Source organism: Penaeus vannamei, chromosome 20 (assembly GCF_042767895.1).
Source record: "Penaeus vannamei isolate JL-2024 chromosome 20, ASM4276789v1, whole genome shotgun sequence".
Lineage (NCBI taxonomy): Eukaryota > Metazoa > Arthropoda > Malacostraca > Decapoda > Penaeidae > Penaeus > Penaeus vannamei.
Window position 1 is genome coordinate 24,719,670 of NC_091568.1, and position 17,500 is coordinate 24,737,169.

General features: G+C 46.6%; 1 protein-coding gene across 14 annotated transcripts in view; it reads left to right on the top strand.

Moving 5' to 3' along the window:
• Positions 1-17,500, top strand: part of for (cGMP-dependent protein kinase for) — a 298,303-nt gene that overhangs the window by 228,638 nt on the left and 52,165 nt on the right. For all 14 annotated transcript variants that reach the window (XM_070135586.1, XM_070135595.1, XM_070135589.1 and 11 more), the window contains exons 4-5: positions 12,711-12,824; positions 13,750-13,855. In XM_070135586.1, coding sequence (XP_069991687.1) covers positions 12,711-12,824; positions 13,750-13,855 — 220 coding nt within the window. The remainder of the gene's footprint in view (positions 1-12,710; positions 12,825-13,749; positions 13,856-17,500) is intronic.

Consider the following 17,500-nt stretch of genomic DNA (forward strand, 5'->3'; position numbering starts at 1 on the left):
TCCTCTTCCTCCTCCTTCTCATTCTCCACCCTTCCCCATCTCTTCCTCATCCCTCTTCTTTTCCATTTTGTCTTCCTCCTTCTCTTCCTTTTCCTCTTTTTGCTCCTCTTCCTTCTCCTTCTTCTTTTCCTTTTTATCCTCCTCCTTTTTCCTTTTCTCCTTTCTCCTCCTTCTCATTCTCCTTTTTTCATTCTCCTCCTCCTCCTCCTCCTCTTCGTTCTATTCCTTCCCATCCTCCTTCATTCCATCCTCCTCCTCCAAGTCTTATATCCCCTTCTCCAATTCCTCCTCTTTCATCTTCCCCCGCCCTCCTCCTCCGCCACCCATACCCTGATCTGACCTAGTCCCCCATTTCGTAACACCCTCCCCTCCCCCTCCCCAGCACCCCGCCCCCTCCTCCAGCTCCCTCCGCCCGCCCCCTTCTTTTCACTGGACCTCGAGAACAGTAATTCCTGAATTTCAGCCGAAGTCACGATTCCGGCGAGAGAGATGGGGGAGGAAGGATGGGAGGGGGTAGGGGGGAATTGGGGTTAATAGGCGGAACTTCCACAGTTTAAATGCCATATATATATGTGTGTATAAAGTTGCTCGCGAGGAAATGAGAGGAGCTGGTTAATTACGGTTATTTCTGGCGTGTTTATGGCGGAGGTGTCGACAGTCATTGCCCACTAGGCTATGACTAAACAGTTTTCTTGATTTTTTCGTATTTTCACGGCAATGTGGCTTTAAGCTTTTAGCGTTAAAAGTACGGGAAACGGAAGATTGAGTGGGGGAGGGAAGGAAAGATGAAAGTCAGGGAAAGAGAAGATATGGTCGACAAAAAAGGAAAGGAGTGATAAAGGGAGAAGAAAGAGATGAGAGGGAAGGAGGCAGGGATTGAGACAACCAGAAACAAACACAACGACAGAAGTAAAAGAAGGCAGGAAGTGACAAGCTAAAAGGAAGGGAGGAAGAACGAAAGAAGGAGACAAACAAAGAGACAGATAGACACATAAGGTACGGGGGATGACACTTAGGAGTTTCTAAAAAGTAAATAATTTTTTTAAAGATGACTCATGTTACTTTTCCGAAAGGTTTATATTAATTTGGCAATATCGGACTTGACCTTACTTGACCCCGCCAAGATTGTCAAGATGGAACATAAAGATATGAAAGGAAACCATTGTATAGCCAGCCTTTTAAGAAGTCAAACTCCAAAGGATTTACGGACCATGGATCCCGATATTCTTTTCCTTTCCTTTTTTTCTTCTTTTATCACACAAGAAAATAATTATCATCGGATGTTTTTATAGATATATATCGAGCAAGAACGGAGGGTCAATCCACTGGTGCCTCGGAAAAACCTGTTCACAATAACAAAGGGATCATGAGAGGAGCTCGTCTTGTTCAAGCGGTCGAGGAGAGGGAAAGGGAGGGGAAGGGGAGGGGAGGGGAGGGGAGAGGGTGGAGTGGAATAGAATGGGGTTGAACAGAATTGAAGAAAATGGAAGGGAAGGGAAGGGGGATTGAATAGAGTGGAATGGAACAGAATTAAAGAAAATGGAATGGAATGGAAGAGGGGTGGAATAGAATGGAATGGAATAAAGTAGAACTGAAGAAAAGGCAAGGGAAGGGAAGGGTGGAATAGAATGGAATGGAATGAAACAATTGGAGAAACTGCAATAGAAGGGAAGGGCATCGGACACCTAAGATGAAGAAAATGGAATGATCAGAGAACTGACATTGGAGGGAGTGGCAAGCATGGACTTCATGAAAGAAAGGGAAGGATGGAGGGAAGCGAAGGGAGAGAGACAAAGACCGAGGAAGAGAGGAGAAAGGAAATGCGGTCGCTGAAGGACTTGCTGGAGGGAGAGAGAGAAGTGATGGGAGTGGCGGAAGGTGTGATGCGATTCGCGATGAAAGAGAAAGCCCGAGTGCATTGGAGGGCCAAGGGAGGGCAGGAAGGATCGCCTGGCGAGGAAGCCCGAGGGCGAAATGGGGAACTAATGGGCAGGGAGGGGCAGCCGGCGGAAGCGAAGGGTAAATGCGTGACAGGCGAAAGTGGAACACGTGTGATAAAGGGAGGGATAGGGATAGACTAAAGGGGAGTATAGAACAAACATCGAGAGTAGAACGAGCGATAATTGAAGACGACGGTAAGTACGTAGGCGGCAAGAGGATGCTATGCGTGGTATGGCAGTCATGAACGAAATCAGCTCGTGTTATATATATATATATTTTTTTTCTTTTCTTTAATCTTTCTTCTTAGTTATATCATCGATCTAGAAATTTCGGAATTCCTTCGATCTGTAAATATCTTGAAACTTTTGTGCTGTAGAAATGTTTTTGAATTCATATCGTATCGAGATTTTATCGATCAAAATTGGCCTTGGAATTCCTTCAAATCCTTCCTCTGCTTTCGTTCTCTCTCTCTCCGGAGAATTCAGCCCAATAAAATATTTTATTTGGTTGTAGAATGCTGTAAAAAGCAGGACTTTGACTTTTTTGTTCTCTCCTCGTCTGAGACTCTATAAAATGTTTTTTTGTTTCCTCTTCTAAAACTATTTAATAGCTTCGATAAAACCACCTTGCAGTGTGTTTATGGGTTGGCAATCCCTGCAGGAAGAGAAGCGTTGGATTCAGACGACAAAGAAAATATAGAATGGATTGCATCAATATGGTTATTGTTGACATTTGATGAAGAGTTGAATTATAGTTGACAGATAGTTAAAGGGAAAAAGGATTGTAAGGTTCGTGCTGTCCTTGGTATTTGGAAATTTCGGATAACACTTTGTCCTCGTTGTAAACAGATCCCCAAATTGTCACTCCAGTACGAAACGATAGGCCTAGGTGAAAGGGTGAAAGACCTGTCCCTCAGGGGATAAGAGATTAGGGCATTGCGGCCCGTCACACCAGCCCTTGTAATAACGACGCCTAATACCACTCATCCGCGCGATACGACACGTCCGACCGCGAGGGACGGCGGCGGTAATGACCACGTTCCGAACGGCGACAGCGCTGCGACGAATGACGTAACGGCGGTCAGCGCTAGACGTCGGAGTCTTCGTTATCGGCGGTCAAGCGGCTCTCCAGCGGCTCTCCAGCGGGGACGGTGCATACCCTGGGGGAGGCTGGGAGGCGGGAAGGCGTCTCGCGTCTTCGGTCTCGCTCTTCTTTCCTTTCCCAGGCCGTCAATGAGGCGCCATTAAGGAGTTCCGTGTTTGGTCGGGGGTCTGGGGGGGGGGGGGGGGATTGGAGGAGGGGGTGATGTCATCGCTTGCCCGGTGGTTATTTTTGGAGTTCATTATGAGGTTGACATTTTTTTTTCTTTGTTTGTTGTTGATGTTTTATGTCATTTTTTGCGCATCAGTAAAGTCTGACTTGTTTTCTTTTACTTTGCTGTGTTTTTCATGTTTTGTTTTGTTTTTCGTTTAACTCGGTGATATTAGGTGTTAAGTTTTATGGTTTTGTGGTTGAATTTGGTGAGTTATTGGCATAATGAAGAACCTAAAATATTTTTCTAAGGATGGCTTTCATATTTCTATAGAAAACAATATTTAAGCTTAATTGGAGTTATTTACCAACACCTTTTCGGTATCCATGCCTCCCTGTGTACGTTTGTGTGTACGACTGCGCGTGGCTGTGTATGTTCGCCTATATACACGTATGTGTGTGTGTGTGTGTGTGCATGTATGTGTATCATATACGTGTGTGAACCGTCCATGTCCGCCCAAGGTTGACCGCAGAGGATGGCTGTGGCCGCCCATGACTTCCCTCGGGCTCTCCTGCTGTTTCTGCTTGTCCACTTCTTGTGTCTCTCTTTTCGTCACCATTTGATTTCTCTCTTTTCTCTTCTTGCCCTCCCTCTTCTCTCCTTCCATCCTGTTTCTCTCTTCGTCTCCGTCTGCTTTGGAGAAATGGGTCGCGTCCTCGACGCGTCGGGACTTCAAGTTACTTTCGTTTTTCATTTTGTCCTGAATTTGACTCCGAAATTGTTCGATTCTTGTATATTCATTTCACCGATTTTCCAAAAAAAAAAAAAAAAGTGTAGGATATTTGGCTTTATTTTACCCGTTCCTTTCCATTTTCCCATTCTTATTTTCTCCCATTTTCTTTCTCTTGTTCTTCTAACGTCAGCCTCGACGCGGCTCAAACGCTTCTTAATTTGGGAGGCGACAGCAGGCTTGCGGTCCTTCGCGTGCTGTCCCTTTCGTCTCTCAAGAACACACTCATTTCTTCTTAATAATAATTATGAGAATTATTTACGTTTGTTCTTGAATGCCTTCGTCCATGTTTGTACCTGAAAATATCTTTTTAATGGTTGTGAACGAGAGAATTGTTATATGTTCGGTCACAAATACATTTACGTATTTATTTTTCGCCATTTTTGTAGTTTCTTAAGAAGTAAAAAATAAGAAAAAAAAATCGTCAGCGAAGAAAGGCCACAAATTACCAAGGTTGGGAAAGTCACGCCGATGGAATGGTCGGAGGACTTCATGTTCTCGTCATTTTCACAAGATCTGCGGGGAGTCCTCAGCCAGGCTGCTCCCTCTGCGCCTCCTTCGGGCTCTCCGGAGGGCGATCGGCGCGCCCCTCAGACCGGCTCATCCACGCCTGCGCTTGAAAGATGACGCGGGGGTGCAGCCTGTATGTTGTTTGAATATAGGCTTTTCTTACTATATATATATATATATATATATATATATATATATATATATATATATATATATATACACATATATACACACATCACATACATACATACATACATACATACATATATATATATATATATATATATATATATATATATATATATACACACACACACACACACACACACATACACACACATACATATACATACATACATACATACATACATACATACATACATACATACATACATACATACATACATACATACATACATACATACACACACACACACACACACACACACACACACACACACACACACACACACACACACACACACACACACACACACACACACACACACACATACACACACACACACATATATATGTGTGTGTGTTTGTGTGTGTGTGTGTATGTATGTATGTATGTATATGTATATGTATAAGTATATATGTATGTATGTATATGTATATATATGTATGTATGTATGCATATACTCATAAAATGTATACGAACATGTGTAGATCCTTTTTGTGAAGCGTTCCCGTTTTCCTTTTAGGATTGCACTTGTTCTCTCCTTGTAATCAAAGTAAAAGCGGTTCGAGCCGTGATTGTTCTTCATGCTGTAACTGATCTTGAGATTAGGAAGGTGTTGAGATACTCCCACGTCTACCCGGGTGTCAGATGTTGCAACTGCAGTCCCTAATCCCTGTAAGTGGCATTTGGCCGCCTCGCACGGTCTTTGCAGAGCGTTGTTGACCGATGCACCTTTTTCCTTTTTTCATTTCTTTTAGCCTTATTTTTCTCGCCGTTTTCCTCTGTTCTTTCTTACTTCCTCTCTCTCTCTCGTCATTCTCTCTCCTTTTTTATCGATAGGGAGTCGATCCTCAAGTGAGTTTATTGCCGTTGTTTTATGGATCTCGTTCTTGTATCACAATTTCACGGGAGCTTTTATGCTTTCCCTCCGGCTCTCCCCCTCTCTCTGTCTGTCTGTCTGTCTCTCTCTCCCTCTCCCCTTCTCTCTCCGTCTCTTTCTCTCTATCTATCTATCTCCATCTTTATCTGTCAATCAATCAGATCTATCTGTTAATCTAATTGTCCATCTGCCTATCTTTTATTCTTATTGTAAAACCGTGAACATTCAAAAATTCAGAATATTTATAATGCAATTATCAAGAAAACTGTATGAAGAATATTCATACATTTTGAACATTTACTTGATAAGCGTCACGTGTGGTTTGCGAGGAACACCTGGTTTCATGACTGCCCTTTTTATGTCATGAATAAGCTCAGATATATTTGGTTGTGGATATTAATTCATCCACAGCCGTGTAGGCATAGGTATGGCTTTTATGAAGGACCTTAACCTCGAACCGTGAGGCTGATATGCACTTTTAAACACTGGTCATGGTGGATCATGGAAATGTGTGAGAGGAGGTGTGGGTGCCTGTGTGCGTGTGCGTAGGTGTTGGGAGGGAGAAGTATGTGATTTTGATCGTGTCCGTTTCAGGGAGTTGCTGTAGATCTGAGTTTAGTTCATGTGCACCCTTGGCGCGCATGTTGCCCAAGCTCCCCGAAAAAACATCGCCCTAAGCGCCCGCCCTGAGCCCTCGCGGGTCTCCACTTCCTGCGGGATCTGTCAGCGAAGAGCCTCCCGTTCGGTCGACGCCATTCCCGTCTGAATTAATGGTCCACAGAATTACCCCGACTCTCGAAGCAGAATTAACGGGAAGAGAGAAAGGCGTGGCTTTGAACTCCGGCAGCAGCGGCGGCCGCGGCGAGAGGGAAATGTGTCGGTCGCGGGGCGGACGCCGCTGGGACGGCCACGCCCTGTCTGTGAGGCTGTCATTGGTCAGGCCGCTGGCTGCTTCTCCCTTCCCTTTGCTCTCCTTTCCCCCTCTCTCCCTTCCCTTTGCTCTCCTTTCCCCCTCTCTCCCTTCCCTTTCCCTTCCCGTTTCCTTTCCTCCCTCTCCCCTCCCCTCACAACTCTCATTTACCTTTCCTTTCCCATTGAACTTCCCCTTTCCAGGTTCCTCCTTTCCCCTCCCCTATCCTTCCCTTTCTCTGTCTTCTCTTCCTGAACTCCTCCCTCTTCCTACCTTTCCCTCCTCCCCCCATTCACCACCAACCCTCTTTCTGTAGCACTATCCTCCCATAAATTTTCTTCCCCTGTCCCTGGGACCGGCTGTCCGCAGGCAACGTCCCTCCAGGACACTTCTTGGGGACTTCCGTGTACTCCCTTTTCTTATCTTTTCGTCTCTACACTCTTCTCTTCCCATCTCTTTTTTTTTTCTTTGTTTTCTATTTTCTGCGAGATGAATAAAGAGTTGCTTCTGCTCGCATGACCTCGGGTTGACCTTCCTATTCCCAGGTCTCGTACTTTCGAAGCCTCGATGCCCTCTGTGGCCTCTTCGCGGCATTTCCTTTTCTCTGTTTGACTCACTGAAGCCCTTTTCTTTTCCTGATCTCTTGATAGATCTGCTATTATTCTAGAATTAGTTATCAGCGCCATCTAAGATTCCTACACATCGACCTACTTGTTCTGTGGCCAGTATTTTAACTGCCTAAAGCATTAATATTAATCATTATTCTAATTCAAAAACTACATTCATGCCATTCCTGATTCTCAGTCTAAAATCCTATATGCCTGTATTTCATCCTAAAATGCTTTAAAAATGCAACTCCTGTGTTTCGTGTGATTCTTCAGTACAGTACAATGCAATCCTATATCGGGTCATCCTGTCAGCCTACAGTCTAATCTCAGAGTGGAATTCATAATGTACAAATCGTGCATTTCTTCAGCACATTTTGCTTTTAAAACCCCACTTCTAATTAGCATATAGCAATTTAGCCACATTTCCAAATCTGTTTTCTTAAATCCCTAGACATTTGGGCATGTGTCTGTAAATGCTACAGCCTTATCCTGAGACCCTGCGGCATTTTCCATCCCATTATCCTGAAATCCTGGTGCCCAAAACCTTTTATTGTGGATTACCAGTGCATTTGTCTTTGCAATCCTCCCTGCCTGTTGCAACCCGACCTGAAAACCCTTTCGTCCTCGGCCTCAATGCCACAGCTCATCCAACACTTCTACTTTCTGCCTTCCATACGTCGCTGCGTTCCCACATTCTGATCTACATTCCTTCGTACCGGCTTGTTTTCAAGCACGTATCCCCAATTTGCAGTCTTGTATAAAACTGCAAATCTTTATTGTACCCATCAGTGTACCATATTTTTACCCACGAAGTTATGCAAATTTCAACTTAAAATTCTCAGACGTAGCGCAATATTCTTCCATTTCAAGCGAGTCATTACTGATCGGATTCAGTACCTGTTCACCCGTATAAACTTCATTATTATCTAATTAGAATTACATAAGCCCGCTTTAGCCTCCACCCAATTAATCCGTATCCCGGCGTCAGATGATGGCCATTGCCCCGGCACATTCCTGGAAGCCCCATCAAGCGGAGTCGCCGATGATGGCCGCGGGGCATTCGCCTGGCACGCAGCGTAAACAGCCCTCGTGTAAATAAAGCTCTTCGGCTCGGCATTAGCGTCGAGATGCCAAGATTGCGCTATTTATGAACGGCGGAGCTGGACTTTCGGCGCTGGTTGCGGGGGTTTTATTGTCGCTGAAATGAGGTCGTTTTTGTTGGGTGTTGCTGGACATTGGCCTCGAAAACGAGGGCTGCGTAAGAACGCGCACACACACACACACACACACACACACACACACACACACACACACACACACACACACACACACACACACACACACACACACACACACACACACACACACACACACACAGAGGAATAATTAGTAGCGTCGACCACCGAACGTCTAGAGCGATTTCCCAAGGTCGCGGAACATCCTGTGGTACCATGTGCCCCCCCCTCCCTCCATCCCTCACGTGATGGGTTCCCTGCGCCGCGATCGCCTGGCCCCTCAGCCCGCTGCCTCTTCTTCCCTGTTCCTTCTCATTCCCTCCCCCTCCTCTCCCCGCCTTTCCCTTCTTCCCTGCAATTTCCTTTGACAGTTTCCCCTCCTCCTCCCTCAAACAGAGGGCCTCGCGATTCTAGTGACACGGATCTTCAGCTTGAGATGAAGCGGCTTTATGTTGTAGGACAGAGCGGGGGATCCTGGTCATCCTGTCGCGCGGTTCCTGGGAGTTGACGGCGTGCGAAATGGCGCCTGTCGGAATGTTCCCTGCCTGCCGCGCGGATGTTCCTGCTACTCGGATGCCGCGGCCGGCGGTCATTGCAAGCAGGGCGGGGCAGGCGCTCGACAAATAGCCCGAAAATAGTGCCGGGTTGGGCGTCCGTAGAGAACCTCCACCTCCGGGGGTCGCAGCGAGGAGGGAGCGGGCCACCGGCGGCCCACCGGCGGCCCAGCGACGCACCGCAGCCGCCCACTTGCGGCACACCGACGTCCCTCCGACCCCCGCGAGCGACCCACCGTCTGCTCGCCAGCAAATCACTGACGCTCCATCGCAACCCACCGGCAGCCTCGGCAGCGGCCCACGCCCCTCGGGAATGTTTCCCAAGGGCGTCCCACGTCCGGTCGCCTTGCTGCCGCCACTCATTACGGCCGAATGACGCGCCAGGTGAGACCCGCTCGCCCTTCCGGTCTGCGGGCGTTAGGGGGAGAATCCGCCGCCCTCCCGGGCCTTTGTTTTAACATCAGAGCTCATTCTATGAGGGGCTCGTGAGGGCGAAGAAAAGGCGCTTGTGATGCGAATGGACGCCGATGCTTGTCTTAATCAGGGAGGGAGGAATGGCGGTGGGCGGGAAGTGTCGGGTCGTTAGAATAAATAGGCGTCCGTTCTAGACGTGCGATATTTTGGTGGAAAGGAGAATCTGCTCCTCGCTAGTGTGCTGTAGAAGGTAGAACGAAGGACGATGCATGAAAGAGCACATGGTTTGAGTTCCAACATAGAAGTTATAATATTTGAACACAGTTTCACATGTATAAGTTATATGTCCACGCTTATTGGTTCTCGCGATGGAAAGTTATTTCCTAATCTTTCTTAAAATTTCCTCTCATGAGAATATAAGAAAAGGATAAGAAAGTTCAAAAAAGAGATCCAAGGAAGAACAGCATTCGCACAGACCTTTGGACTCTGATTTACCTCCTTTCCTTTGCCAAGATTCTGTGTGCGTGCGTTTATGTGTGAGGGAGAGAGAGAAGGAGAGGGAGAGAGAGAAGGAGAGCGAGAAGGAGAGGGGGAGAGAGAAGGAGAGGAGGAGAGAGAGAATGAGAGGGGGGGGGGGAGAGAGAGAGAGAGAGCGTTTTATATAGGGAAGGGAAGTATTAATTGCTTGGTATAGACTGATCTCACGCATCGCTTACAGGCGGTCACGGTAAGCGGCGTCTGCTTGTGAAGAGTCATGCAGTTATTCATTCTTGCTTTCGCTTTTTTATAATATTCTATTCCTTTTTATTACGTTACTATGGTTCTTTTTGTCTTCAAAATTAAAGTATTAAATTTGACTATTGTTTCTGGTCATTATTATTTTTATTGCCAGTAGATTATTTATATTATTGATGTTTTATTATAATTACAAGAACAAACAAAACAGTCACTGGCCCCACACTGCAGTGATCCCCCGTTGCTGAGTCACTCCGGGTCAACAAAAGCACACCCTTAACAAATGCATGGATTCTGCCAAGGAAAAATGGGAGTCTTGGCCTCGAAAAGCATGGAGTGTGAAGGGCCGGGAACAGTAGATGCTCGGCCGGGGAGACGGCACGGAGAATTGTTTTTAACTTTGTATCTCCTTTCGAGGAGCGCTCGCTCTTTCTTTCTCTCTCTCTCTCTCTCTCTCTCTCTCTCTCTCTCTCTCTCTCTCTCTCTCTCTCTCTCTCTCTCTCTCTCTCTCTCTCTCTCTCTCTCTCTCCATTTTTCTGTTGGTCTATCACATCTTCCTTTTGCTTAAAGTACAAGCCAGTGTTAAAGTTCGACCGTAATTGCAATTGCTCTCCATATTAAAATGAAAATAAACTTCAAACGTCTCCTGAGCCTTTCCAGTACAAGGAAATGCAAGCACCTTCCACTTACTGGTCTTCCACTACAAGCAAACACAATAGCCCAAACCACTTTTTTTCGGCTTCTTAGTGCACATGGACTTGCCAGCGTGGGTGCGGTGGAGAGCGAGAGAACCCACCTCCCTACCTACCGACCCAACTACCCTCCATCCCTCCCTCCCTCCCTCCTTACCTACGTACCTACCTAGCATCCAACCTGCCAGCCAGGCCCCCCAAATTCAGCCACATTCCATGGTCCGATTCAAGGTCACCGTGAAGAGGGCAGGAGCGAAACGAGAGCCGACGCGAAAAGGCCCCCTTCGTCAGCGCCAGGACGGGGGTGATGTCGTTGCGCCGATGCATAAACACGCTGCTTCTGGCGATTTGGATGCGGGGGGCGAATCCACGAGGAGGTTTACGGAGCCAGCGGGATATGGGGGTTGTTTTAGAGCGCTGCGTGGCTCTTGTTTTGATTTGGGTTCTGTTTCTCTACGCACGGAGGGGGGCGATTACGTAAGTCAAATGGGACCTTTATAAAGAGCTTGGAACACGTTGCATTGTTTTTGTTCTTTTTTATGCGTAAAGGGTGGAGCCGTTCTTGTAGAAGCAATAGGGTCGAGATTCGCGTGGCCGCATACCCGTCCCTTTAAACCTCAGAGCCTTGCAAGCGAGCCGTGTTGCTTGTTGATTATGCATTCGAGTGAGGGGTGTTGAGGTCCTGCAAGGTGCTTAGCTTGCAGTATATGGCGTCTCTGGAGTGAGGGCGTCATCGGTGTTTCGGACGAGAATATGAAGAACACGCTTTTGATATTTGATAGCGTGGTGTTTGTTATTCGTGTCCCTCCGGTGGTGCTCTTCGCTGCACGTTATGCTTGCCAAGGCTTCTTCAGGCGGGTGCATTGTGCCACTGCTATTTATAGAGCCTTTGCGGAGGCTTCTTGTTTTTTGGACATTTTATGTTCGATTGATTGTTGATATTTATTTATTCTTTATTTTTGGCTGTCTACTATTCGGTTTGTTCTGTTTTTTTTCTATTAGGATTATTTATCATTCTTGCATTTAATTATCAATATATTTTGTCAGTTCACTCCCGTCACTTGTTTCATTTCGCAAGAGAGAGCAATGACCCGCGCGAAGTAGGCCTAAGCCCAAAGCGTCTCCCTCGAAAGCAGTCTCTTTCTTCCGGTCATAAGCAGGAAGCGCTTCCTGGCCAAGCATAGATTTTTACGCCTGGTAATCATCTTCAGAAGAGGGGGAGGGGGGGGAGGAGGAACGAGAGGGGGCGAGGGAAGGAGGAACAGGCGCGAAAGGCCTTTTTTCCCCTTTTTTCCTTCCCTCTTTGTGTGGTACAAATCACAGCCGTGTGACAGGGAGCCGGAGCGTTTGCCCGCGGACAAAGGGCGGAGCGGAGGCGGCGGGCGGGGTCCTGCGCTCCGGGGGGGGGGGGGGGTAGGTCTATAGTGCGACAGTCGAGGTCTTTGTTTTTGTTATAAGTGATAGTTGCAGTAATCGCAGTTGTTTTTCTTTTTCTGTTTCTTTTGTTATTGTTGATGTTTTTATTATTATTATTATTATTATTATTACTATTATTATTATTTTATCATTATCATAAATAACATCATCATCATCATTATCATTATTATCATCATCATTATTTTTATTATTGTTGTTACAGTGTTTATATGTTTTATGATCACATCATCTTTATGAAAATGCGGCCATCACTACATTGCCCATTTGCGTTTTCGTCACTCCAGATCCCTTCCTCTAGAACAAGTACTCACTGTCATTCACCTCTCTCTCTCTCTCTCTCTCTCTCTCTCTCTCTCTCTCTCTCTCTCTCTCTCTCTCTCTCTCTCTCTCTCTCTCTCTCTCTCTCTCACACACACACACACACACACACACACACACACACACACACACACACACACACACACACACACACACACACACACACACACACACACACACACACACACACACCGTTAATCCTCCCTCTCCCCTTCCCAGTTATTAACCCTCTTTATCCCTCTCCCCACAGATGGGCGCGTGGAGGTCAGCAAAGAGGGGAAGGTGATCAGCCACATGTCTCCCGGGAAAGTGTTCGGCGAGCTGGCTGTTCTTTATAACTGCAAGAGAACGGCCACTATAAAAGGTAAGATGTGCTCTAGATCGTGTTCTTCTTTTCTTTTCGTTTCCGCCATCTTTGTGTTCTTCCTTGACTTCCTTTTCGTCGTCTTCTTTTTCTTTCTTCTTGTCCTTCTTGTTTCTTCTCTTTTTTCTGTGTTTGAATTAATCTGTTTTTGAATTAATCTCTTGAGTTGTGAGGAGTTGGAGGCATGGGTAGAGGGAGGATGGTAGGATAGGTGGGAGGAATAAGTAAATAAATAAAATAAGTAGGTAAGAAAACAAAGAAAGAAAGGAAAAAAGTTAGGTAGGAAGGTAGAGAGGAAGAAAGAAAGGAAGAAAAAATGTAAGAAAGAAAAGAAAGAAAGGAAGGAAAGAAGGTACTAGGTTGGTAGGAAGGAAAGATGGAGGTACTTTCTTTATTTTTCATTCATTATTTATTTACTTGAATAGTTAGGAAAATGGAGATTTCTTTTTCTTTTCTTTTGATACTGGAATGCGAAGGGAATGAGAGAGAGAGAGGAAAGAGGAAAGGGACGTTTTAAAGCGTAATAGCTTTTATTTTTCTTATCTGAGTTGGGGACGAGGAGCCAACGAGGGGTGGGGGTGAGGTGGGAGGAAGGGGGGGGGGCTCTGAAGAACTTTGACAGGCGTTCTCTTCCCTTGAGTAATGTGGAAGGGCAGGTGGGAATCGCTCGCATGCTTTGATGTCCTTTTCCTCACTTCTTTTTTCCTTTGTGTTGCCGTTTCTTTGTTTTTCGTATACTCTTTCTTCGCGTTTCTCAGTTTTATGTATGTTTTTGTTTTTGTTTTGTTTACCTTTGTCAATAACCGTGCCAATAACATTTGGCACGGTGTGCCGTATATACATCATGAAAACAAAAGTTGCCAATTAGGTCCTAATTACGCTCTCATTGCACCATTAAGCATAATGACCCCTCCCCCCCTCCCAGCCGCGACGGGATGCAAGCTGTACGCCATCGACCGGAAGTGCTTCCAGACGATCATGATGCGCACGGGCCTCATCAGGCAGGCCGAGTACACCAACTTCCTCAAGAGGTGAGTGTTCGCTTGTCTTGTGCTCTTGCTTTGCTTTTTCTTGTCTTTATTGGTGCTTTTTTCATTTATTTCTCTTTTTGTCCTTCAATTCCTCTTGGTTCAAGGCAGAGTTGTGATGGGTTGGATTATTTACCTTTTTTCTTTCATTTTATCGGTTCTTTTCTTTGGATTTTCATTCGTTTATGTTTATTACATGGTGCATTTTGTAAGATATCTATAGCAGATACCTTTGTTGCTTATCTTTTGCTTAAATTTTGGTAAATATTTTTTTCTGTTTTTGATATAACAGTCCAGTGCCTATCGTATGAACTTGCCAAGTCATTTGATGTTATATAAAGAACTCTTCCCAATCGATATAACTATGCGACGTAATAATGGCGGTGCAGTATCTATTTCTTCTGGTGGCATTGCAGCAGGTTATAAAATGCAATGCCATCGCTCCGACAAAAAATAGATATCCAGAAGGAATAAACGGTAATAGATTGGTATATAATGATCATAATAACGCAGATGAAGTGGCCGATTCTCGTAGAAGCCGTCGGAGCAACTCCCAGTCGTGAAAGCCTCGTAGCAGCGGTGCTCCCGAGCGTTCGTCCTCGCGCAGAGGGGCTGCTCTTCGGCTGCCTGGCTCTTCGCCCAAGGACGTCTTTCAGGGGGATAATTTGGGCAATCGATATAGCTTAAGCTGTTGTTATCGCTTGCAGAATGCGCTTATCCTGATTGGGTTCGTGTCTCGCCCGGCGCCCGCCGATGCCGGAGTCGCTGGCGGTGCCCTCTTTGTTTTGCTTTTTTCTTGATTTCTAAGACTGTGTGCACTAGGGACTTAACTGAGCGTTTTCTTTTGGGTGAAATACGGGGCGTATGCTCTTTATGATTGGTCATTTTCAGTCTGCTGTATTCGGATGCACAAATTTAGCATTGTTTTAGTCGGGGTTTGGGTATTGAAAGCGGGCGTGGGAGAGGCGTGGAGTTTTACGTCGGCAAGGGGATTTGCCTTCCTGTAATTAATGCACTTACAGCTCGCTTGCTGATTTCACTTCCACCGGGGGAATCAGTCCTTGCAGCATTGGAGGTGAACCCGGGCAAAATCCCACGCCAGGGATGGGGCAGTGGCAGTGGTATTAGTTTTTCCAGACTAGCGGAGGCGAAAGGAAGATTTATTGCTTAAAAAAAAACGTGTGAAATGAAATATATACTTGACCCGCGCGCCACATCGTCTAAGAGGGCGGAAGGACCACATCAAACGGGCCGCGCGCCTCATGCCGCCGGAGACAGGCGCCGTAGGACGTCGCGGTGCGCATGCGCTCTGCGTGTTGCGGTGGCAGGATTTTTTCCTTTCCGCTTTTTTCTCTTTTGTTTCGGATTTTCCCTATTTTTTTCTTGTTTTTTTCTGTTTTACTTGTTTTTAACCAGTTTTTTTTCTGGTGTATTGGTAATGGTGTAATGTATCCTTTGTGTGTTCTTGTTGCGGTTGCGCATGTTCTTGGCGTGCTACGTCTGTTTGTTTGTGTATGTTATACCAGTGTCTGTGTCTGTATCCGTCTGTGTACGTGTACTTGTGTATTATAAGGTTTGCTTGTCTGCGTTTCACTTACCTCTCCGTCTTTGTCGGTTTATATGTCTTTAAAAAACGTCGAGAGTTGCTTGTCACCGAGCAACGACTGGCCTTGATAGAAGCCCTGCCATAAACACCTCCTGACGCTGCAGCTGCTTTGCGTCACGATCCCACGGGACTCGTGACGGAGCGGTAACAAGAGGCAGCGACGTCGATCCTGCGAAAGAATGAACGTCGTCAAGACTTCTTTCACGGACCTTTCATTGTTTCTATCACAAGTAATGCTATTGTAAACACGCAATGTATACAATAGCGAATGTATCCAGGTGCTGCGCGGCGGATCCGAGAGGCGCGAGAGAGCGAGAGAGCGTCCGTGTGCGTATGAGCGACGTGTGTACACTGTGTGCGTGTTCTTGGCGGCGACCTTGGACAGTTACGTGAGCCCGGAGGCGTCTAGAAGCAGCGTTTGTTTCATGACGTTTTTTCTTCCTCTTGGGCTTGCATTCCCCCTGAACCTGGATCGGGCTCGGACGTGGCGTGGGATCCGCCACAAAGGATTTATTTATTTAGCGAGTCTATCTTTCTGCGTGTCTGCCTATCTATCAATTTATATACCTATTTTTTATCTGTATGCCGATTTTATTTCATCATTTCACGTTCTTTTCTATATTTTCTGTGGGTTATGTTGTGTAGCTGACTCTTCTTGTCTGTCTGTCTCAGTATTCTTTTTCTCTTTCATCACGCCTTCGCCTCGGCATGAGTGAAAATAGTTCGCCGCCACACCTGGCCGGCCGCTGGCAGATCTCCCCGTCGTATTTGTTGTTCTTGTTTGATTCCGTTTCCCTTGTTTTTGCACGTGTTCGTGTCGCGTGGAAGGGCGTCGGTCCCTGCGGTCCCGAAGGCGCTTGCAAGGCGACTGCGAAGGCTGCCAAGCCCGAGGTTGATGGAATGCGTGATCGCTTCGCCCTGTTCATCGGAATGTGAATGCTACGGCGGGCGGGACTCTCTGTCCGTCTTTACTTAATTTCTCTTGTTTGTCTCTCTCTTTATTACATCTTTTGCTTGTTTGACGTTTGGAGGATTTCGTTTTTTGCACATATCCGTTCGAGTACGGATGTGCGACTTTGCATGTGTTTGCATATTTAAGTCAATCCGTCTGTTGATATTTCTCGATCTGGCCTCGTGAGTCATGAAGGCAAATGACGCCGGCGTTGAACTCGAGCCTTTGTCATTTCTTCTCGCTGGGGCATGTCCTCTGCAAGTTTTTTCCTTCCTGCCACCTTTTCATTTGCTGGCGTTAGTCTCCCTGTTTCGATTTTTTTTTTTTTTGGGGGGGGGGTGGTCTTGTTACGGGGCTGCGGTTTCGATTTTCAGAAGCGGGATTTGTTTTTGAGAAGAGTTAGTTTTTATCAGTCGACCCATTATTGTTCAGCATCAGAAATATGTCCTTTCTGCCCCTGGTTTCGGACGCAAAGAAGCTTCCAGAAATCCAGACCTTCCCCAACGCCTTATCAACGTCCTATCTCCCCCCCCCCCACCATCGTCCCTTAACTCCCCTACTCTTTCCCTCGTCCTCTGTCCCTTGCTTTTCTCTTCATTATTCCCTATTCCCTTTCCCCCGTTTTCCTCCGCCCCGACGACCGCCCTTGCAGAAAGAGCGCGCCGCCTCCCGTCGCGCTCGGCCAAAAAGCCTAATTGGCCGAGGCTAATTGGGGATCAAAGCCCCGTGAGTGGATCATTATTACCTTGTGAATTGATTTTGATTATTGCCTTTATGGAGACAGTGTTCCGGCTGGCTTGTCTCTTTTCGGCTTGGCTTGGCTTCCTTCAGGCGTGATTACACACGATACCCGTCCGTATCGTGAGCCTTGTTTGGGCTTGATTTGGCTTGGCATGGCTTGCTTCGGATTGGCAGGGCGGCTTGCCTCGCGAGGGTTACACGCTGAAATAGGCCTTGTGGCGAGCCCTCCGCGTGCCAGGCAGAACGGTGTGTGTCGGGGGGGAGGGGGGGGGGGACCTGTTGCCTGGCGCTGTTTACACCGGAATGAATGCGGCGACATTTTGGCGCTGGCATTTCGCGCGAGGCCTTG